Source organism: Rhododendron vialii, chromosome 13a, assembly GCF_030253575.1.
Source record: "Rhododendron vialii isolate Sample 1 chromosome 13a, ASM3025357v1".
NCBI classification, from domain to species: Eukaryota; Viridiplantae; Streptophyta; class Magnoliopsida; order Ericales; family Ericaceae; genus Rhododendron; species Rhododendron vialii.
In genome coordinates this window covers 2,186,933-2,210,340 of record NC_080569.1, presented here as the reverse complement: position 1 = coordinate 2,210,340, position 23,408 = coordinate 2,186,933, and the positions used below count along the sequence as shown (strand labels likewise).

The 23,408-nt window shown below is 37.4% G+C and overlaps 2 protein-coding genes across 2 annotated transcripts; both read left to right on the top strand.

Moving 5' to 3' along the window:
- Window positions 1–7,094: 7,094 nt before the first annotated feature.
- Window positions 7,095–11,692, top strand: LOC131313589 (uncharacterized). Its single transcript, XM_058341972.1, has 4 exons — window positions 7,095–8,197; window positions 10,656–10,863; window positions 10,955–11,084; window positions 11,208–11,692. The coding sequence occupies exons 1-4, from the start codon at window positions 7,122–7,124 to the stop codon at window positions 11,474–11,476; spliced, it is 1,683 nt and encodes a 560-aa protein (XP_058197955.1). The 5' UTR covers window positions 7,095–7,121; the 3' UTR covers window positions 11,477–11,692.
- A 5,879-nt stretch (window positions 11,693–17,571) lies between these two features.
- LOC131313588 (histidine-containing phosphotransfer protein 1-like) lies at window positions 17,572–23,405 on the top strand. Its single transcript, XM_058341971.1, has 6 exons — window positions 17,572–17,999; window positions 18,144–18,274; window positions 18,373–18,441; window positions 18,759–18,830; window positions 22,581–22,653; window positions 23,181–23,405. The coding sequence occupies exons 1-6, from the start codon at window positions 17,937–17,939 to the stop codon at window positions 23,226–23,228; spliced, it is 456 nt and encodes a 151-aa protein (XP_058197954.1). The 5' UTR covers window positions 17,572–17,936; the 3' UTR covers window positions 23,229–23,405.
- Window positions 23,406–23,408: the final 3 nt, after the last annotated feature.

Here is a 23,408-nt window from a genome sequence, read left to right as displayed (position 1 = left end):
AAGCTTAGTTGAGTGTTACAGGGAAGGTTTAATGCTCTGTTTCTGGTTTTGGTGGAAATCAAAATAATCAGAAATCTTCGAAATAGTAATAATATGCAACTCCATCCTTGATTATCTTCTTACCACTATTATTTAGCAATTGTACGACAAAATATATTTCCTCATGATGCTTGAAAACAAGAAATATATATTTTTTGGGTTGGTTGGAATCTCATTTGATTGGTATGCCGCATCCTTATTGGCCAACTGGAATTCAATTTAAGAAAAGGCAAAATAATTTCAAAAAAGAATATATCAGTTTTAGATGAGTTGTGGTTATAATGAACTTATATTTCAGATTTTGATCATAACATCATACAATTTGTTTTTCCCTCACAGACGAATACTTAATTCAAAAACTTCAGATGAAAAACTAAACATTAAAAAAAAACAAAAACAAAAATAGTGTAAAATAATTTGTAGAAGGACAACCTAGCCTAGACATATATATAGTGGGTGTTCCCTGCAACAGATTTCAGGCCCAACCAATAATTGAGATTCCCCTTAACCAAACACGAAACTACCATTTGAAACTTCCACACAATTATAGAACCTTGTAATTATTCAATACTCCGGCGATATACTCCCTTCCTTCACATAACATATGGGATTTATATGTGAGTTCTGTGTGGATCTCACATGTTATATGAGGGGAGGAAGTATACCCCGGAATGTTGAATAATTTTCCTGTTTGTTAGTGTTTGGGATAAGTTTTACGGAGATAGAGGAGGACATAAAGAGTGTAGATAAATATAGAGGGATAAGATTATATAGGACTTCTTGAGTATTCTTTTAAGAAGGGGGGCAAGGAAGGATTTAGAAGGTAGATGACATTTTCATTATTCATAATGCTATTTTCGTTAATTAACGACAGACATTTATGTTAATAGAGGCCGGATATAGGAGGGGGATTAATTATGGAGTGAGTATGGAGTGAGAAAATTTAATTCGCCCGATTATCATATCGGAGTAGTCCAATCCGAATTGTCATATTAAACTTTTACACGCCTCTCTTTCTCTCTCTACTCTGTAGTCTGTACACACCCCTATGAGCATATGCTCTGTAATTTGTTTTTGTGTAATTCATTAATGTGGATCATATTAAACTCGAATAATTGAAATGCCTACATATTGCCTAAACAGGAAAATCATGTGCATTTGGGGGTGGGGGTTGGTAGTTAATTAGCACAGTACGTCGGCTGATATCTAAGTGGCACGGCTGAAGGGTGACAGTACTCTTTTTATTGGAGGGTTCGAAAATGTTATCAACTCGATCATTTGGGTCAACCCACATGAAGTTGTGCTCCGGTTTTAATTGAGCTCCTCTCGCAAGTGAATGATGAGATTAGATTCTCAGAATTAATCAAAGTGCGCGTAAACTAATCCGGACTCCCGAGTTATAAAAAAGAAGAAGGGGGGACTCTTCCCATGTTATGTTTCGTGTACTATTTCATACATATGTTTTGTGAATTATTCAGAGAGAGAGAGAGAGAGAGAGAGAGAGAGAGAGAGAGAGAGAGAGAGAGAGAGAGAGAATCTGGGGAGGACACAAGCATATGAACAATTAAAGGGGGACAAGAAGAGAGAAAACGCTAGCTGTCATTTTTCCTTGGGGGGATATTTAAGACTGAAATTAAACCCATGCATTTGGAATCTTCCTCTGAAATAATACTAGTATCAAAATCTCCAGCTTAAAAGAGACATGCCCGGCCGGCCCAGTGGATGCCATTGTCAACAAAACACCCTCCTACCCATCAGAACTCCCACTCACGAAAAAACAAAATCATTAGTGTGGATACCATTTTCGTCAACTTATCTTGACGCCTCTCTATCATTTTATGTGCTTCAATTATCACTATACATACATACATATATATATACACACACACACAGACATATCATTCCCCACTAAATAATACGAGACGGTTGCATATCCTGAGAATGCATATCGAATTCTTCTTCCTCTTTTTGCTCGGGATACTCTGTCGAATTCTTAAGCTCACACTAATTATACAACAACCAACATGTAAACTTTCAATCACCTATCTGTCAATTTGGAATAAATTCTTGGATCTTGAATACATAGGTTACCACGCCCAAGATTAGAACATAAATTGTAATGGGTTATCGTCGGATTACATTTACACACATAGATGTCGCCCTGAGATCTCATACCATTTTAATAAGTAGTTCATTTTATATTTGGATGTCAGAAGTTAGAGGAAAAAAGAATAAATTAAGTAAATATTATTAACAAAAAGTATCTTTCATTTTTCTTACATAGTGTAAAATATCAACTTGCTCCTTGGCCAGCTAGGAGTAGATTTTATTTTAAAACGGTATTTTGCAAGGACGGTTCTGTTGCATGGATTTGTCGACCCCGTTCGTTTAAAGGTTTTAGATTTTGAATTTTAATCATTATCATATTTCTTTCAATCAATACTCTCATTTTTATCTTTATTTATCTCCAATCATTACTCATATTTTCAATCATTACTCTATTCATTTCTATACTTATTACCTACAAATTCAAATCCAAAATATCAAAACGAACGAGGTCGTCATGCTTCATGACATTTCATCAAGAATATATATATATATATATATAGAAGAGGTTAAAAAGAATATAGTAATAGTTAAGCAAGGGTATTAGAAAAATGCTCACCTCCTCTTCGGTAGTTTTCATCGTTCAATGATGTTTTTTTCCTTTTTAAGGACACGCAGCTTTCTATCTGGTCCGGTCTGCAACATGCTTCTTGTTGATTACGGCCTCGCCTAGATCCCTTTTGATCTTCTTTGTCCTGAAAATTCTTGTGCCTTTGTGCCAAATGATTTTTTGGCCGTTCGTTTATGTGATTTTTTTTTAATGTTTTAAATCTAACGGCCGAAAAACCTCTCGGTACAGGGGTTTTCGGCAAGAGGATCCTGCCTCTGCCTAGATCCCTTCTTGAGTTCTTAATTTTTTTAGCGTTGGTATTCTAGGCCTAGAAGAATAAGAAATTCACGTTATATAAATTCGATTGCCGGGCGCTCGAAACCACTTTAACGGAATACTTTTATTTTACAGAAAAATTATTACGTCATTTATTATTCTTAAACAATACTAGTGTATAACTGAGAAGTTGAGTTTTCGTTTGTCCAGCTAGGAGTAGATTTTATTTTATAGTATTTTGCAAGGACAGTTCTGTTGCATGGATTCGTCATGCTTCATGGCATTTCATCAAGAAAAATATATTTTATTAAAAAAAGGGTTAAAAAGAATATAATAGTTAAGCAAGGGTGTTAGAAAAAAGCTCACCTCCCTTTCGGTAGTTTTCATCGTTCAATGATGTTTTTTTCCTTCTTAAGGACGCAGCTTTCTGTCTGGTCCCGTCGGCAACGTGCATCTTGTTGATTACGGCCTCGCCTAGATTCCTTTTGTCCCGAAAACTCTTATGCTTTTATGCCAAATGATTTTCTTACCGTTAGCTTATGTGATTTTTTTGTTTTGTTTTAAATCTAACGGCTGAAAAATCCATCGGTACAGGGTTTTCGGCACAGAGGATCTTGCCTCCGCGTAGATCCCTTGTTGAGTTCTTAATTTTTTGAGCGTTGGTATTCCAGGCCTAGAATGATTCACGTTATATAAATTTGATCATGTTGCCGGGCGCTGAAACCACTTTAACGGAATACTTTTATTTTACAGAAAAATTATTACGTCATTTATTATTCTTAAACAATAGTTATAACTGGGAAGTTAAGTTTTCGTATGTCCATTGTCTGACTGAGAGAAGTTAAGTTTTCATATGGCCATTGTATATATTCAAAAACCGTTACAATGAATGATCATTTAAATATTTAAGTGACACATAACGAGCAAGCAGCATGGTGCAGTTCCATTTCGAGAATGCAGAGTGCGGATCACAAAGATAAATAAAAAAAGAGAATGCAAAAGCTTTCTTAAAAATATATAAGTATCTATTTGCAATTTTCAAGTTTAAAAATAATGGATTTATGAAAAAAAAATTGATTTTTTTTTGTATCGTTTAAAAGATCTCATCGAAATTTATTAAACAAAATCAATATTGTATATTTTTAAATTTCAGTATTCCAAATATTTTTAAACCTAAAAATTATAAATAAGGAATATTTATTTTTTATATTTATTTTTTAAAGACTCTTAGTGGAACACTTGACTTGAAAAATATGAGTTGTTGGACGTGATGCTAAGTAAATGATTAATAAATTTAATATAGGGGCATTTACTCAATTTAATTATGATGTTGAGCTAAGCATGACCTTGCTGGGCCCATTCAACTTGGGATCTAGACCCAATTAAATTATAAGTATCAATTACGTACTGATCATCAAATAAAAAAAATCAAGGATCGTGACGCAAATGCAAAGTTAACTGCAATGAGAAATGATAAACAAATAGACAGAGGGGTCTTTCCTTCAACCTATTTTTCTTCTTAAGGGAAAAAAAAAAGACAAACAAACTAAACCGTACTACTAGCAATTATTATTTGACCCATAATTGGGCCAAGAGATACAGTAATTGATACGAAGGCCCACACCAACTCATCATCCAAGCATATTGTGGGCTCCACCTAAGGAACCATATTAGCTGTCCCGAGTGTTAGTCCGGTTTGTTGGCGGTTTTGCTTTCCACGCTATTGATCAGGGTTTGTTTCGTGGGTTTGGGTCGTGTGGTTGGCCTGCCTTTAACAGAACAGGTGAGTGGATTAGTTAAGATAAGCGTAAGTTAGCCTTAAGACCGTTGGGAAAAAATAGAAGGGGAGCATGTTGGAGTTGGGTACGCCGGATTTGGGGTGACTTGGAGTTCCAAGCAAAGAATCCTAGTTGCACGGGAGTGGTTGGGTTTTCTTGTTTATTTAGATTTGTTATGGAAGATTTATCTAATCAAAAGTTCAAAACAACATTTATCTACTGTCCAATAAACTCCTACCCCATCTCTATCTTCATCTCCATCGCTGTCTCTGTGTGGCTAAATTACATTATTGTTTCTTAGGGGCTATTCGGACAAAGAAATAAGCCTGGCTGTCCCGCCAAAAATTAGCCAACCTGGTTTTCCCGCCAACTAAAGGCTCAGGGTTGGCTTTATTGGCTTCTTCCCAAAGTGGCATTTGCTTTTTCTTTGTCCCGCTATATTATGCTTTGCATTTCATTTATGTAATGTCTTGGTCATTTTCTGTTAGTATTTCAAATAAAACATGTGCAACTCAAATGACAGGATATTTTTAGAAGTAATGTTTTGCTTTTGACAAAAACTCTGCCATGAGAAATTGCATTAGTGGTACTTAGAACCTGCATTCTACTTTTGCTCGGCTATGTCGCTATGAAAAACCAATACTTGGATTGATGAAATAGAAAATGCAATGCCAACAGTGAATTCTTCCTTAAACTATATGGACAACAATGCAATTTACTTCTATTTTGTTCTCTCTAATAATATTTTCAAATCAGGATATGTATCGTGTATCATTTTTTCACTTGTATAGTTCGTTTTGAGATACGTATCGTATATCTTGAAATACGTTTCCTAGAAGAGTAGAAGTTTCTATTGTGTAGTTGGACAATATTTTTGAAAGATAGAGAATAAAGACAAGAGTGGGGAATGAGAGTATTTGTATTGCACTTGAACTCAAACTTTGCTAGAAGAGTAGAAGTTTCTATTGTGTAGTTGGACAATATTTTTGAAAAATAGAGAATACTAAAGACAAGAGCGGGGAATGAGAGTATTTGTATTGCATTCGAACTCAAACTTTTTTTGGCTTGGTATAAAATGGTTAGAACTCATCTCTATTTGTATTATTCCATGGAAGACAAGTAATTCTAGAATTACACACAAGACTAATCCTCGCAAAAAAAACTCTAGATATTTCACAAGGATATTCTAGAACTTCTAGAGCTAAATATTCTAGAGTTTCTAAAAATTAGATGTTTATATCTTTTTCGATAATATCTATCATATTTGAGTTTTATCAATTGGAATTTTGTCAAAATACTAAATTTAGTTTATGTTTCAACGACGTTAAGCATAATTACAATATAATTAAGAAGCATATACACATAATAACACCAATAAACTATACTTACATTTAAAAAAGAATTTAAGATGCAAAATTCTAAGTCTCTCAACTAGGGCCTATTACGTTAAAGCTATGTTCCCTTTGTTAGGAAAAGAAAAGTAAAAAAAAATACAATCGAAGTATGATATACAATTGAAGTATGATTCTTTTTTTTTATACAAGACCTACATTGAGGTTGAATTTCTATCAAAGAGTTTGAAAGAAGCCATAATTAGATTAAACAGTTTAAATTAATGCATTTGAGGTTATGCTTCTTGAGATAAGGTTCGATTTTTTTCGAATAAATAATCGTAGGATACATACAGAATTAGGATACGCGTATAAATTATAGAATTTTTATAAAAAATGATATATAATGAGATATCTATCGTATATCGTAGATTTTTAACAACTATGTGCTCTACCCACATTTGTCTACAGGGAGAGGAGAAGAAGATATGGTGAAATGATCCCCTGTCAAACGGGAAAAAGCCTAATTAAAGCAAAATTATTGGGTGCTCGGGGTGCATGTGCCTCACTTGAATGTGTGCTTCTAGTGGTGCATCTTCCATTGCATTTGGGGTTTGAGTCTATAGAGAGACATCGAACTCTATTGGTTGTTAACACACTAATTTTTCGCTCAATTATTATTCAATTACACACATTTATATTTTTTGGTAGGGCCTATATACATTGGAGGTGTAGTGTATGTGGGCTCCAATATGAATGTGAGTAAATTTTTGTAAGTATTTATAGTTATAGAATGATTATTTTCCCGCTATACCCACTGATGTATGCAATATTAAAGAAAAAAAACACGCCAAATAATCGTTTCCTAAAACAAGTGAATAACTACTCATGTTATTTGATAGCGATACCCCGACACTCTTATCTACCACAATTTTTTTTGGGATACATACATTTATTAGTAATGGGTATGCAAAAATCTGTGGTGAATAAGGATTTTAAGATGTAACGTGCTCCAAGATCATCAAATAAATTTTCTCGTTCATGGAGTGCCCTCATGACCTGCCAAGTGTCACAAACCCATTTCCTAGAAGACTCCTCCCTTCTTCACCTCTCTACGAGACTACGAGAAACCAAACTCCTCCTCAAACTAATCCATTTTCATCACTCCTAACAAATTTTCGATTCCAAAACAGAAAACAAGCAGAGACCAAACTTTTCTCTCAAGCTGCAATGCTCAAAATCTTCAACAAGAACCTGAAGCGCCTCTGCACCAGGCTCCGGCGGCGGTGGCCGCTCCGCCGCCGCCGCTCCTCCAAGCCCAAAGTCGTCGTCAAAAAGTACGGAAAATCCAGCTCCAAATCCAATCTAGACCCAATCCCAAATGGGTCGGCAACAGTTCATCCAAACGGCCCATCAATCTCTCCCAACTCACAAAAACCCATCCGCGTAGCCACGTTCAATGCTGCCCTGTTTTCCATGGCCGCTGTCAACGACGACAATACGCAATCAAGGCAACGACAACAACTTGGTTTCACTTTACGATCCAAGTCAGCAATCGACCGGCCGAAGAGCATTCTGAAGCAATCTCCCTTGCATCCCAGTTCGACAAATGGTTCGGGCTCGGAAAACCTCCCTACCCAGGAGAAATTCGCGAAATCGAGATTACGGGTTTCGATCAATCTGCCAGATAACGAGATATCGCTGAGTCGAAGCGGGAGAATCAGGTTTGATGAAGGTGAAAAAGAGAAAGAAGGTGGTACTGCTGCTGCTTCTACTTCTTCGAGTGTAAATAAGAGTAGAATTTTGAGAGGGAAGACTCCAGTGAGATCAGCGTCGAGCTTGCCGTTGAGAATGGAAAACGAGGAGGAAAAGAAGTACCAGAGCAGTAGAACGGTTGTGGAAGTGCTGAGGGAATTGGATGCGGATATATTGGGGTTGCAAGATGTGAAAGCAGAGGAAGAGATGGGTATGAAGCCCTTGTCTGATTTGGCTTCTGCCTTGGGGATGAATTACGTTTTTGCTGAGAGCTGGGCTCCTGAATATGGGAATGCTATTCTGTCCAAGTGGCCGATCAAGAAGTGGAAAGTTCAGAAGATTTTCGATGACTCCGATTTCAGGTTCTTCTTTCTTTCCCATCTCATTTCTCTTTTGGCATGGCTGTCAGGAGTGTCCGGGTCAGCTCATGCGTGTTCGATTTTTCTCTGTCGTTCTCTAATTTTGTTCTGGTTTGTAACTTCAAAATACCCAATATTCGTTTCGTTTTCATTTGTCTCAGGGTCGTCTTAAACCCATAAAAGTAGAAAAGGAAATATCCCGTTATGAAGGTTTGGGGGTTTTGTCATTTCATTTCTTAGGACTGAAATTTTTCGAAAATAATCTGAAAAGTGGACACAGAAAGAGAGTGAAATTTCCTTTGTGATATTGCTTGGTCTGCGGATCCCAAAAAAAAAAAAAATTTTGCTTGGTCTGTTTTACTTTTACCATCTTGTCCGTTGACAAAATAAACATGAAAGTCTGAGTAAAAATTTGGTCTTTCATGGCAATTATGAGCCTTTTGTGTACCTGCCGGTACTTCTTTGGCAATAGCAATTCAGCACGATACTATTCCCACCCAAGTACTTTCTTCAACCGAATTATCACACCGTCATTTATTGCCCAAATCAAGTTGCACCTGAGTAATTTATGCTATTGCTTGGAATTTAAGGGCTTACATTCTTGATTCTTTTCTTTTATAATCAGATGTTTGTATCAGCTTATGTACAGCTCGTTAATTTCGGAAGTTAACAACCGGGATAACCCTCCATAGACTCTAAAGTTTGAAATATTTAACCTCTGTGAAATTCGAATATGCGACCTCACACCTACCATTCCCATTGAATATCCGTGGCCATGTTGCCATGCCAATCGTCAGTGGAATTAGCTGCTGCTGCTGCCGTGGCACTAGCAATTTAGCACCCCAGCTACTGTTCTCAGTTCTCACCCAAAATACTTTTTCGCAACCCATTTCTGATTTGGCTTCTACAGCCTGTCTGGTTTTATATAGTATATAGGAAAAAAGGTAGTACTAATTATCCTCCCACCAGAGTGGTCCTGTGGAGATGTATTGCAATACACAGCTGTATAGATCACTCAAAATTTCACCTACTTCTTCGATATTTTCTATCACATTCAGTGTTCTTCTGTACTTGATCAAAAAGATTTCCCTATTAATGTAAGATTACTGTCAAAGAATCACCAGATAGTCGATGGCGTTGTTATAAGCTCTAACGATCTATAGCCAGTATGTTCAACTACTCCACCAAATGTTGAAAAATGTTCCTTTTGAATTTTTTCCAAATCTTACGTTGGGTGTAATTTAAGCTTACTATATCGTATGTAACCAAATACTGAAACTGTTTTTGTTTCACGAGGTTAGTCGAGTGGGACCATACGTGGGAGCATGATAGTGAATAATAAGCTTACCCCTTGAGACTCTCAAGTTCAACTCTCACCGCTAGTTAAAAAGCTCCCGGGACATTGCTTAGTGGTTTGCAAATTCTCTTATTAACAAATGGCTTGTTCCAATTTCTTGTGGCACGTTACAAGAGGTCTAGTGGGATATATCTTCTGCAACTAACTTTGCTATTTTACCCACAAGTTTTGATTATCAAAATGTGTCCAATGTCAATTCATGGACTCCTCAGTTACCTAAGATTCCTCAGGAATATCTCTAAGTCAACACAAACCCCTTCTTAAGCGGATACGTGCAGAGAAAATTACTGCCTTTGAGTTAAATTTATCATGCTTAAAGTCAACACAATTCCCATTTTACCTACATATATTCATAAACAACTAATATTGATTCTCTTACCAAGAAAATTTAGAATCTTTAATCTAATCTGAAGTAGTTTCAATCTTTAGTAAAATATGAGTTAAGTTTATCATGCAACTTCGACTCTCACCGCTAGTTTAGATCAATTATTATATGCCTCTGTACATCTTTTATTTTTTATAACCGGATGTCCATGCCAGCTTGCGCACACCTCAACTAATTTCGAAGCGCTGAAGTTAATGACCGAGCAAACCCTCCTATAAACTTTCTAGCAAACATTATCAATATTATTATTTTGAAAGGTGTGTTATTACTCAGATCAAATTCTGTTTTTATTATCCCTTTTTATCCCTCCCTCCCCTCCATGCAATACAGCTAGTGAGCAAGTCTGAAATGCCCTCTTGAGAACTCCCCCAGAAAAGAAAAAAGAAATAGATTTGGATGCAAATTCTGGTGTTCAACACTAAGCCCCATACAAAAACAAACAATCTAGGTAGTTTTTTAGTCATGTGACAGCTAGTGAGCAAGTCTGAAATGCCCTCTTGAGAATGCCAAAAAAAAAAAAAAGACCAGATTTTGACACAAATTCTGGTGTTCAACACCAAGCCCCATACAAATAAAAACAATGTGGGTAGTTTTCTAGTCATGCGAAGTAGTACTGCTAGACAAGTCATGACCAAAAACTTACAAAATCATATAGGATCTCCCTGGTTTATTCTTCTTACCATTTTTTTAACTCCTTTGTGCTTTAACATTGGATGCAGGAACGTCCTGAGGGCCACGATAGATATTCCACGGGTAGGAGAAGTGAATTTCCAAAGCACCCTCCTCGATCACCTAGACGAAAATTGGCGAATGAAGCAGATTAATGCGATAATTGAGTCTAATGATGGCCCACATATTTTAGCCGGAGGTCTCAATTCTTTTGATGAGACAGATTACTCACCCGAAAGATGGACAGACATTGTAAAGGTTGGTTCCTCATCCCCATTAACATTTCTGAAAACTTCACGTCAACTAGCTGTTCTTTAGAAAACCTGTGACGTTGATGTATCTGTTCCAGTATTATGAAGAAATGGGAAAGCCCACACCAAAGGCAGAGGTGATGAGATTTTTGAAGAGCAAACAATATACGGATGCTAAAGACTTTGCAGGGGAATGTGAATCAGTTGTCATGATTGCCAAAGGCCAAAGTACGAAACTTCCTTTAATTTTTTTGTTCGAGTTAGGCTTCACTTTTCTGATTTTGCATTCAAGAAACCGAAAATTGGAAACGAAAAACACGTTTGACAGTAGTTTTCGCTTTTCAAATGCAGGTGTGCAGGGGACGTGCAAGTACGGAACAAGGGTCGATTACATATTGGCATCATCGGATTCGCCATACAAGTTTGTTCCTGGTTCGTACTCGGTTTTTTCTTCCAAAGGGACATCCGATCATCACATCGTGAAAGTGGACATAACCAAGACAGAAAGCGGTGTCGAACAGTATGTCGATAGGAAGCCGAAGCAACGTAAACAAAGAATTGTAAAAATAACAAACTCTTCCTCAACAAAGGGTATATGGAAAACAGACAGAGGTAGATAGGCGCGCAATTGAACGTTTTTCTCCTTTTAGTTTTACTTGTTGTCAAAGAGCAGCATATGTTTGGCCTGCTTCCTTTTCCTGCAATTGATACACTTCTATTTGTTTTCTGGCTGGTTTTTCAACTTTGTCATCTCTCTCCTAGGCGAATCTGTAAATTCTTGTGGATACAGAGTGATTTTATCTTCTTAATAAATCCTTCCCTTCTTTTATTGGAAAGACGGCTGACATGGTATTGTTCCGAACCCATGAAGCAACTAACATCTCGTTCATTGTCAACTGCGTACGTCGTCGTCCCCAATTTTGATACTCTCTGACTGCCATGTAACTGTAGTAGGTTGTAAAATAAGTCGTATTGTCAGACAAGGTGAAGTCATTACCCTCGAGGGGCGGAGCCAACATGTGACCAGGGGAGTCACGTACCCCTTTGGAATCTTATCCTCTACACCTACTTAAAAAATGTTAGAGAAATTGGAAATTTTGGGTATGAGCCTTATTGTTTACTTTGTTTTCACTTATTTTCAACCAAATCGATGGACCACTTCAAGAATTAAATGCTTGTTTTAGAAAGACAAATAGCAAATTGCTAGTATTTTTTTTTTTTTTTATAATCTTTTGAATACATTAGGCTTCAGGCTATTGTGTCTATTAAAGAATACTTAAATTCTTGTGCTCAGTATTTCTTCGTTAAATTTTACTGTGAATTTTTTTAAGTTTGTTGTGAAATGGTGCCCCCTCTGAGCGGGATTTCTGGCTCCGCCACTAAAACCTCGAATTCAACAATTGATATGCTAGTTTTTTTTTGAGTTTCTATTATGTCTTTCCAGTTTATTTGGTTTGCTAGTTTTTTTGTTTATTGCTAAGAAAATCATATTTCACCGCCAACAAAAAAAAAAATCGTAAGGGACACTAGAGGCTTGCATGATTGTTAACTTCAAAGTTCCGAGGCTAGTCTTTGTCATTTTGACTTTATCATCATTATTAAATCGAGAATATGAAAGTTTGCCCGGGTATAAATAGCAAAAGAAAAGTTGTTTTTTCATACTAAAAGCTTGCCCACAAAAAATAGCAACGCTATAATTTGCTTGGCCATTTTTTTGTCCCCAATTATTATTTTGCTTGTTACAATATCTTCTTTCTACTTTAATTTCAATTAGTGTCATCTCTCTCATTATTGGTTGGGGGGGGAGACCAATTATTATTTTGCTTGTTACAAAATCTTCTTTTTACTTTAATTTCAATTAGTGTCATCTTTCTCATTATTGGTTGTCCCACCCCAAAAAATTACAAAAAACAAAAAAAAACTACTACTACTCCTACCACTGCTTGCTAAACAAGATTAAAAAAAAGAAGAAGGTATATTGAGTTTTTCTTAAAATGTTTTTCTATAGCTTAACGACTTTAGACAAGTTTATGTTTGTTTTTGGGCCTCTAAAGGTTTCGCTAAATGGTACTTTAATTGGTAATTAATACCCGTATCTTTACTGAATTTTAGTCCGTTTAAATAATAGAGGAAATCAGCCCACGTGCTTGCTAAAGTAATTTATTTCGGCCTAGTAAAAAATTCGGCCCAAACAAGATTTGGGCTTGTTTTCGGCCCTTTGGGCTTCAAAACACTAATGAGTCTGTTTGGGTTTTGTATTATCTATTTATCTTCTCTAGATGAAATCTCAATCCTCTGTTTCTAGTGTTTTTTTTTTTTTTCTCAATTATAATCTTCCGTTTTCAGTTCAAAGAAGTGGCGGGAAGCTTCATCATCCGTTACCTCTCTCTCTCTCCTCCTCGTTCTCTCTCTTGGATCTTGATCTGATCGCATCCACATTGACTGCTCCGCTGCTAGACATCACAACTCCGCCACCGGATCACCCCCCCTTTCTCCTCTCCACCAAACCTCTCACGAACTGATCCAAATCGAACATTTCAATTTTCAAAAACTCAAAACAAGAAGAATAAGAAGAGCAGACTCTCTGTAAGCAAAATTCCATTGCACGAATTTTTCTGTACAGCCTAAATTACAAAAGTATTCACTAACAACCCTTTGTTTCTCTCTCTAACTAACGAGCGATTCTATGTGCCCAATTTTAAAACACAACTTTAAACACAATGATTTCGGAGACAATTGTGTTTTGAAATTATGTTCGTTCTTCGAAGACTTTTTCCTAACTTTTAAGTCCATACAAAAAATGAATTTATATTGGCCAATGCTATTCGTTTCGATCACTCGCATAACCTCGTCCTCCTCCTCCTTCTTCTCCTCGATCAAAAATCGATGAGTCGAATTTTAATTCGATCTTCTTCCGGGAAAACAGTCCGTACGATCTCTGGACGATCATTTCGAACCTTGTAAATCAGTAACCGCCCATCCTTCCTCGCCTTCTCCAGATTAAACCTCGGCCGTCCGGTTTCGTTCAAACTCGACATCACAGGCGGCAAGATTTCTCTTTCATTTTTCCCTCCTACCGTCACTTCTTCTCTCCGCATTGTCTCTCTCTTCCTCGCTCCGGCCGTTAACGGCACCAACGAAACCTGCGCCGACGTCAGATCACAACTCTCAAACCCTACGCATTCCGTCAGCGTCGAGTACCGGTCCAAACGGGCTCTGATGTCTCCCGCCGAGTCAACCAGTCTAAAACAGCCGGCGATGGAGTCATGCATGTCGTCAGTACAGACGGTGATTTTCTTTCCGGCGGAGGGCGTAGGTTTAAGGGCGACGGACTCTAGAACGGTGGCCGGCGAAGCAATGCCGGCGGTTGTGGATATCAAGGATAATCCGCCGGGGGAGGGAGGACACCGGCGACCGGAGGTCGGTTGGTTCTCCGAGTTGGAGAGACCTAGAATTGACCGAAAAGTCTTGTTGAAGAAACTCATAATTTCATTTTCTAAATTTTGGCGTTTTGGAAATTACCAAAAAGAATTCCAAATATATATATATACGGATGAATAATTTTAAGAGGATATTTGAAATTGGCGAAAAAAACCAAAAGCATTTTAATTGTTTGATAAAGCACATAGTATATTGTTGTAGGAATTTGCATAGTCACGTAATCTTTTAGTATAATCTTTAGTTCATGCTCTCAACACTCAATTTGCATTGGCGCTCTTAATTGTCGTTTTTGCAAATTTAAGTAGTTTTGGATGTTTTTAAAAATGCTTTTATGCTCGCGGTTATACATTCTCACAATTATTATGTGACTTTTTCGATTTTATAATTTTGAGGTTCTTTCATAAATTTTTTACTTTTTTGATTTATTTCGTTAAGACGAATCAATAATTTCAAAAAAAAAATGATGCAAAATCAACAAATGCGATTTAAAATTTTTTTTTAATTAAAAGAAAAGCCACGTGACTTAGGCTCCGTTTCAGAAACCTTCTTAAAAAATAAGCAGTTTATTTCACATTTTCAAACTCAAAAATAATATAAATGAAAAATAATTTTTTAATTTTTTTTGCATCGTATAAAAGATCTCAATGAGATATTTCAAATAAGATCCATATTGCATATTTTTAGATTTCAACAAGCCCATAATTTTTGAGTTTGAAATTGCCTTCTTAAAAAATAAGGAATTTTTTTCTGTTCTGGAACGGGGCCTTATTAAGTCAACCGAATATAAAACCGGGCCGTCATTTTAAATAAAACGGGCCTTGTTAAGATATGTAAACAATGGTCAAAATTCCGAACTGTGCATTGGTCCGAGTTAAGATATTTTATTGGGCTTGGACATGTTACAATGTCATGCGGCCCATGGGCTCATCCAAGTTGTCCAACTATTCACTGGCCACCGGGTTTGGTTATCAGTTTTGAAATTAAATGGTTGTACCAGTTGGCGTATTTTGGCGTCTTCAGTCAATATTTTTATATTTTAATATAAAAACACTTATAAACTAGAGATATGCTATATAATTCAAAAAGTAAAAAATAAAAAAATAAACATTGATAAAAAATAGCTAAAGATGAAAAAAGTCAAAAGTCTCGATATCTTCTTCGGAAAAAGATATTGTATGGTAAGTAGGGGCACCAAAGAATCACGCAACCACAAATTCAACCTGAATTAGATATATTTTTTTGGGTCATAAAGCAGGGGTTAGTGGAATGTTAGTTTATTAGTCAATGGGAAGTTCAAAGTCTATCCATAGCCCCGAAATCCAAACCACCTCTCCGTGGGATTCGAACTCAGATTACCAATGAGGAGAGGAATGAGACAACCAACTAGACAAACTTGATTTCTCAAGCTAAACTAAATACATACGATACATTCTGTGTACCATAGCTTCCTCCCTATGACTATCTAATAACCAAAACTAAAAGCTATTACAATCCTATTAAAACAATTACAAGTCGAATATGCCTATTGTAGTGATGTAAAAAAAAAAATTCCGAATAATTTACACAACGAAGTCTACAATATGAACAGTTCATCTCGTTGAATGCGACTATATTGAAACTTACTTTATGTCAAGTAAACGTGAAGAATCGTCATGCGAAGATTATTTGTTTTATTTGTGGCCACACTCGATCATTATTGTTGTTACTATTAATTTTCTTTTGCCAACCGATAACTAAATCCTTCTCATTATTTATATTGGCGAGATAAGAGTAATCTTTCAGTAGTCATGGAATACCGTTACATTAGGTCCAATTTTCTTGGCAGCTACTCATTCACATAATGGTTGAAATCCCTAAACAAGACATGCAATTATCCAACTGTGCACGGTGCCCATCACCTCTCAATAGTAGTGCAGAAATTTGACATACAGACATAGTGGGGGCACCAATTTTCTTTGCAACCGTAATATATGAGTTACCGTTAAGAACATTTATTCCAATTTTTTTTTAGCATTCATGATAAAGTAACAATTTTAAAGTATATATGTGTTTTAATAACCAGCTACTGGGCAAACTTGCGCACCTCGACTATATGTCTTAAACCAAAAGTATCACATGTTCATAATCTATGTTCTTATTATTAACTCTACGAGTACAAGTTTCGGGGACCAAAAGCTTACAAATGCAATGTGCGAGTCCGTATTAAGTACTACACAAATGATCAAAGACGTTGGGAGAATAGGAGGAAACCTTTGTTCTAGCTATGGGAGGATAGATTTCCGTTTTTTCGTTTTTCCTCCTAGGCGTGCAGCATTTTCTAGTGCTAGGATTTTGAAATAAAAAATACAGTAAAAAAACTTACGGGAATGGAGGACTTGAACACACACACTTGAGCATTTTATCATTGCACCAAACATTGCTTACTTGCACATATTTGACATGAATAATACATATACAGAATAAAAAAAAAATTACAGTAAAAATAAATAAATAAAAAATATATAGTTCTAGGATTTTGAAATAAAAAATACAGTAAAAAAACTTAGGGGAATGGAAGGACTTGAACACACACACTTGAGCACTTTATCATTGCACCAAACATTGCTTACTTGCACATATTTGACATGTATAATATATATACAGAATCAAAAAATAATAATAATGAAAGTGGGGGCACGTGACCCCACATGCTTCAAGGTAGGTCCGCTCCTGCCTCTCAAGCCTTGTCTTCATAGTTCATACATAAAAGTTTTTCTAAAAAAAAAGATAGTATACAGAAAGTAGGGGTGACCAAAGAATCGCGCAACCGCGAAAGCAATCCGAACTAGATTTGGAGGTAAAATAGAGAGTTAGATATTACCAAAAAGAAACTGATTTATGACTGTCCTATTAAAACAAATATGGGTCAACTACGCCTCTGTTGATATTTTAGGGATTTAAATTATTTTCAGGAATAATTTACCGGGTGAAGTTTACTAAATCAATGGTTCATTTCAGTAGATGAGACTGTATTTAAACTTATTTTACGTCAAGTAAACGTGACGAATCGTCATGCAATATTGTTTATCTTGTTTGTGGCCCTATTTATTAATATTGTTATATTTTATTTCTTTTAAATTCTATCCGTAATTTATATTAACAAGAGAAAAATGATGTTTCGGTAGTCATACGAAAGTGCCGTTACGTTATTTTCGATTTTCTTTAACAGTACTCATTCACATAAGCTCATACACTTAATAGGAGTAGTAAACTCTACATCAATAAAATCATAAATGTATAATCGTAGTGCATTATAAATTGTAGCATTACGATGTAACATGTGACCTAAGTAATTCTTCCGATGAATCCGATCCAAGAGGGAAAGGGTGATTATGCGAGGGGACGGCGCGCGCAAAGCTAATATAGAGATAACAAGAATCTGATGTTCCCCCCAAAAAAATAAGATAACAAGAATCTGTGGGCTCCCCCATCTGTGAAGTCAATACGATCAACTGATCAAGAATCTCGTAAAAGCCCTTCCAAAAGAATAAAAAGAAGCCCATCTTCTTGAGAAATGGTTCCATAAAAAGATCTGCGAGTTTTCATCAAGTATTTCAACCGTCTGAAAGCGATATAGACAGCTGCGAGTGAGAGCAAGCCATGGATCTAGCCAGTCAGTTGCAGAGACAATTTGTTGACTACTCAAAAACTCTGATCCTTGAGGTATGTAAAAAAGAAGAAGAGAAATTCGGAAGATTTGATATGGGTTTTTTTTTTTTTGGTTTGGATTGTTTTTGAACTATGTTGTTGATTTTGTGTCTCTGAGGTTTTTTTAATGATGGGTTCCTTTCTTTCGGATTCGAGAAGGGTTTCTTGGATGATCAGTTTAAGCAGCTTCAGAAATTGCAAGATGAGAGCAACCCAGAGTTTGTGTTTGAAGTGGTGTCCCTATTCTTTGAAGATTCAGAGAAGCTTCTCAATGATTTGGCCAATGCTCTGTGAGAATTATGTGCTAATCTCTTCTTATGTTGTAGTTTTGAGTGTGGATATTGGTTATGCAGGAATGATTAATGGGTTGTTTTTTGTTTGGGTACAGACAACAAAAGATTGTAGATTACAAGAAGGTGGATGCTCATGTCCACCAGTTCAAGGGTAGTAGTTCCAGGTACTTATTGATTCTTTTATTTCTCCAAAAATCTCGTATCTGTGCGGATTTGATTATACTCCTATGTCTGTTTGATAATTTGATCTGTATACTCGTGAATAGTTGAAAATATTTGACTAGTATTTCCTTGCAAAAAATCATGGATACAAAACTGAAATCCTCACAGGACTTCATTCTTTTGTGTGGGAAATAAAACTCCAGAGATCCGATTGTGGATTCAGAATAGCATTAGACTACTCTTCTGACATATTGTTATTGGATAATGGTCCTATTGTATTGCCAGTGTTTGACAGGATTTGTGTTTTTGTGGTTGACAGCATCGGTGCACAGAGAGTAAAAAATGTGTGTGCCGCCTTCAGAAACTTCTGTGAGGCGAGGAACTTTGAAGGGTGAGTTAACGCTCATATTGTCTTTTGTTTGATTACCAGATGTAAACTTTAGTATAATGATCTAAACTAGTACTCATTTGTAAATAAAATTTTCTTCGTCTAACTACAGCATGGAAAACCTAGTACCATTTTTGAGTTGTTATCACAATGGCCGCTGCCTTGCCTTTTGAAGATCATAAAAACTTTCTTGATTTAACCTTACATGTGACCATGATTTTTCCATAAGTGTTAGATTGTGATGCTACTATGACTTTCCCACTAGCATAAATAGCGCCATCCGCGGTGAAAGGAGATCATAGTATTGTAACTCTAGATAACAACAAAATATTTTTTGAAGCTCAACTTTGACAAGTTGGTTGATTTTAATCCAAAATTGCATTGAAGTGAATAATATGATTGCCGCCAACCTTTTTGTATTCGGAGGCATAGATTTTGCCTTTCATTTGGTGATTTAGAGATTTTCACCTTGTATTTTGTTTTCTCCCTAATATTTCAACTAGCTGAGGTTGCCTTTGGTAACAGAAAAAAAAAAAAAAAAAACTCGAAACACCACCGCACACCACCATTTTCTTCCCATGTGAGAAGAGGGAACAAAATTGCCCTCACAGGATTGAGCATTGTAGGTGATGGGGAGCTGAGGAAAATAGTTGCAAAGGAGGGTATCTGGTTTGATGGGGGGAGGGGGAGTTGTAATGTTTTATGTTGTGAACGGAGGTGGTTGAGTGGGGGTGTTGGGGTAGGGATATGTGGCTGTGTGTGCGGAGAATGGTGGTGAAAGGGGTAAGGAGTTAACGAGGGGAGTTGCAAAGGGTGAAGTGGTGCTTGAGTGACCGCAAGTGGTTCTTCGCTGGTTTAAGGTGGTGTTCTTAGGTGCCGAGCAAAAAAACAAAAAGGTGGTGTGCTTAGGTGGCTAGAGGTGGTGAGAGAGGGAGTTGTTGGAGGACGGGGTGAGGGAGAAGGGAAACGTTGTTGCACATGTTTTCAGTGTTTCCACTCTTTTGGAGCAGTTGCAATGCTGAACAACATGCTACTAAAGAATGTCAGTTCTCAGTTCAAATATTTTTTCAAAACCAAAACTAAAAAATAACATAACCTGTAAGTGTTGCAAAACATTTGTTCTATCATTGATTACCTAGGCTTTTGTAACACAATACATTGTGGTCTCAAGTTAAAAGTCATGGGTCTTTTATAGCGAAAGAACTTCAGTTTAAGGTCCTAACAGGATTCGTATTAGTTTTGGAAAAGAGTAATAATGCTGCACAAAAGAAACTATCCAAGGCTGATTTGATGTGTTCCTTTAAATCCATATAGGAACCTGTAAGTCTTTTAGTCCCTATATTCTTTAGTAATTTAATTGCTGATACGGTATCAATCCTAAAATGGTGGGCAATTGGTACCATACGAATAGTAGAGATAACAGTATCAATGTGTCTCAATGGGCGGCTCTCGATTTGTTGCTACAGCTAAGATATGCCAATTGGAAACCTATTTACAGCTCACAAAATTCAAGTCCTTCCTCATGTATCAACACCGATTCTTGTTTTCCAGTTTGCTTTGGAAAAGGCAAGAACAAAATTCATAGTTATGTGTACTGTTTTCTTGGCATATGATACACCCTGGCCGATACTGAAAAAGATTCTGTAGACACCCCATTCTGGACTGTCCAGATAACGTTATTTGTCGATCTTTTGTTTTCCCCAATAATGATTTTAGTCGAAAACAGTTTAAGGACAAAGGTGTGGTTGAGCTTTGAGCGTCCCTAACCTCTTTCAAACCCATATCAAACCCTTCAAACCAGAGCCAAACAGCCCCAGCAAAACCCAACTGGCTTACGCCAGTACCTTGATGACGTACGCCAGTCATCTGCCACGTGTCAGTCATCGACCAGTGGCCCAGCTTTTACCGGCGCACGCCATTTAATAGTGGCGCACGCCAGTCAAACCCAGTCAAATCAACTTTATTCAGCCACTTGGGCGGGACTTTTGTGCCACCCTGACGTCGGCCACAGTAGCCCCTGATGATTGTATCGTCCAGGCCCGCTCCCTCTCTCTCCTACACCCCCCATCAAGGCAAGTCCCATGCATTTAATGCATGGGAGGCTCCAACCTTGCCTTGACCAGCCAAACAAGGCCTTGGTCCCAGACTGATCTCAGTCTCTCTCCCTTATAAATACCCCCCTTGCATTCATTTGCAAGGGGTTAGCATCATCAAGAAGCAAAAAGCACCCCTCTTCTCTCTTCTTGCTCTTTTTCTCCTCTTCTTCCATTGAAAGAGAAAGGAAGGGAGCCCACTTTCCATACACCCTACTGATAGCCAGTCACCTTCTAAGCCTCCATCTTCAATCCATAAGCTCAATACCTCTTCCAAACCTCAATACAAAAAGGTATATCACCTTTACATTCTTTTCTGTTTTCGACTCTTGAGGGGAACCAGCAAGGCCCAGGCTGGTAAACAATACCAGTCCTGGCCTTGAACTGGTAAAAAATACAACAATCGTATGCGACGATACTTGGCGCACGCCAGTTTCTACATGCCGTACGCCAGTCATGGTAGTACGAGCACAACTGGCGTGGGGATCATGGATCGTCATTTCTTTTGTTTTATCTTTCTGTCAATCACCCTTGCATGCTAAACAACCGGTTTGTTGCTTTCTGTATGCTTAGAACTGTTTAGACGTAAAGGTTATTGCCTGCTCTTTGTTTATTCAAAAGGCCTCTGGGATCCTTCTGGTCATGTTCCAGAGCCCAGATGATGCAAAAACCAAGCACTGGATTAGGGTCAAACGTGCGTACGGCAGTCCATGACTGGCGTACGGCAGTTAAAGCTAGGATCCAGTGGCTGGCCCTTGCATCTTAGCTTAATCTTGGCCTCCTTCCTGTCCCCACTTTGTTTAGGGGGTTTCTTTTCTATTTTTCAGGGCTTCAAGCCGTCTCATCTGTCTGTAAATACATATATCCTGTTTATTTAACTGCATGGTTTGTCCTGGGTGTGCGCTGGTCCTTTTCCAGAGCCCAGAGGGTTGCAAATAAGGACTGTGAAACTAGATGAGTGGAGTACGCCAGTCTCCCTGTGGCGTACGCAAGTCAAATCAACATGCTGTGGCTCGGCCAGTGCATGCTGGTAGAATTTGCTCACGCCCCTGCGGGGCAGCGTACTGCAATTTGTCCAGTTTGCTCAGTGCTTGTTCTCAATCTATATTTAGTATTGCAATCAAGCCATTCATAAACATTTTTGTCACATAATCACAACTTGTTAAAGTTTTAACCCCCATTAACTGTTCCCCCGCCCTAACTGGCTAAAAAAAATGATCAAATGAGAGAGAAATGCAAACGTTTTATAAAATGCCCGAGTAGAGACCGATCTCCAGATTGGGCGAGAGGGGTGCCATAAAAACCCTTCCCCTCTTGTAACATGGCTCCCGAACCTCAGATATCGAAGGTGACGACGGACCGGTCTATGCCTTTTCAAAATCAAACAAACGTGGCAAATGTTTTCGAGTTCGGTTCCTTGGGTGCTTTCACCGCTAAAACCCGAGTGGCGACTCTGAATCGAGGCGTTTCGCCGCGCTCTTCCAACAAAAGGGGCCGCGCCCGATTTTACAAATAGAATTTCCGGGGCGCGTGCCCACAGATTCATAATCATTCCTGCTACTTTGTTACGCTTTTCTGAAAGCATGCCTCATGATGATCATGATTGTAGTGGCAACACCATTTTGGGATATTGTTGAAGACTCATGAATATTTGTTGCAGGTGCAAGGTATGTCTGCGAAGTTTGACAGAGGAATACAATCTTGTGAAGAGCAAGCTTGAAACTCTGTTCACGGTAAGCACTCCTTGGACATAGCCCATTAATTGGTAATATGACTTGGATCGTTTCGAAGTTTGATATAGATCTTGGATTTGTGGTAGTATTTGTGAATTGAAAAAAAAGTAACGGTAAGAGACCATGCTTCATTGTCTTTTTCTTTTGGATTGGGGTAGAATAAGTACCTTTTATTTCCTTCGACAGACCCAAGATCCGAATACAGCCTCAAGGTGAAGGAACACTTCCAAATATAGCATCCTACATAAAATAAACCATGATTCCAAATAAGCATGCCAAACTCTGGCATTGAAACCCTTTTCTTTTTTAGCACTTACCCTGTGAGGTAAAAATGCATCAAAGGGATGTTTGATTCTCTTTTCGGCCGGAAATTTTTTCTTTTCTTTCTTTGTCTCTTTCCCTTGGTTGCTCATTTACATCGACACTAGTCGGACATCTCTTCTTTTTTATTTCTTTTTTGGTTTTGAGATAAACGATTAGTTTTTTGTCTCTAAATTTTTTCTTTATTTTTTCTCTCCATTTTTTAGCTGGAGCAGCAAATCTTGGCAGCTGGTGGTTCGGTACCAGACCTGTAAAAGATTGTGAGGGTGTGATATGTTATGGGGAGCTTTGTTAAGTTTTTGGTGCTGTAACTAGGTGAAGGGTTAAAACTTGAATGGAAAGCTGTTTTTTTTTCTTTTCTCTAGACATGTTTGGCTAATCAGAACACCATCAGTTTAAAAAGTTATGTGATCTTAGTGGTTGAGTCTAAATTT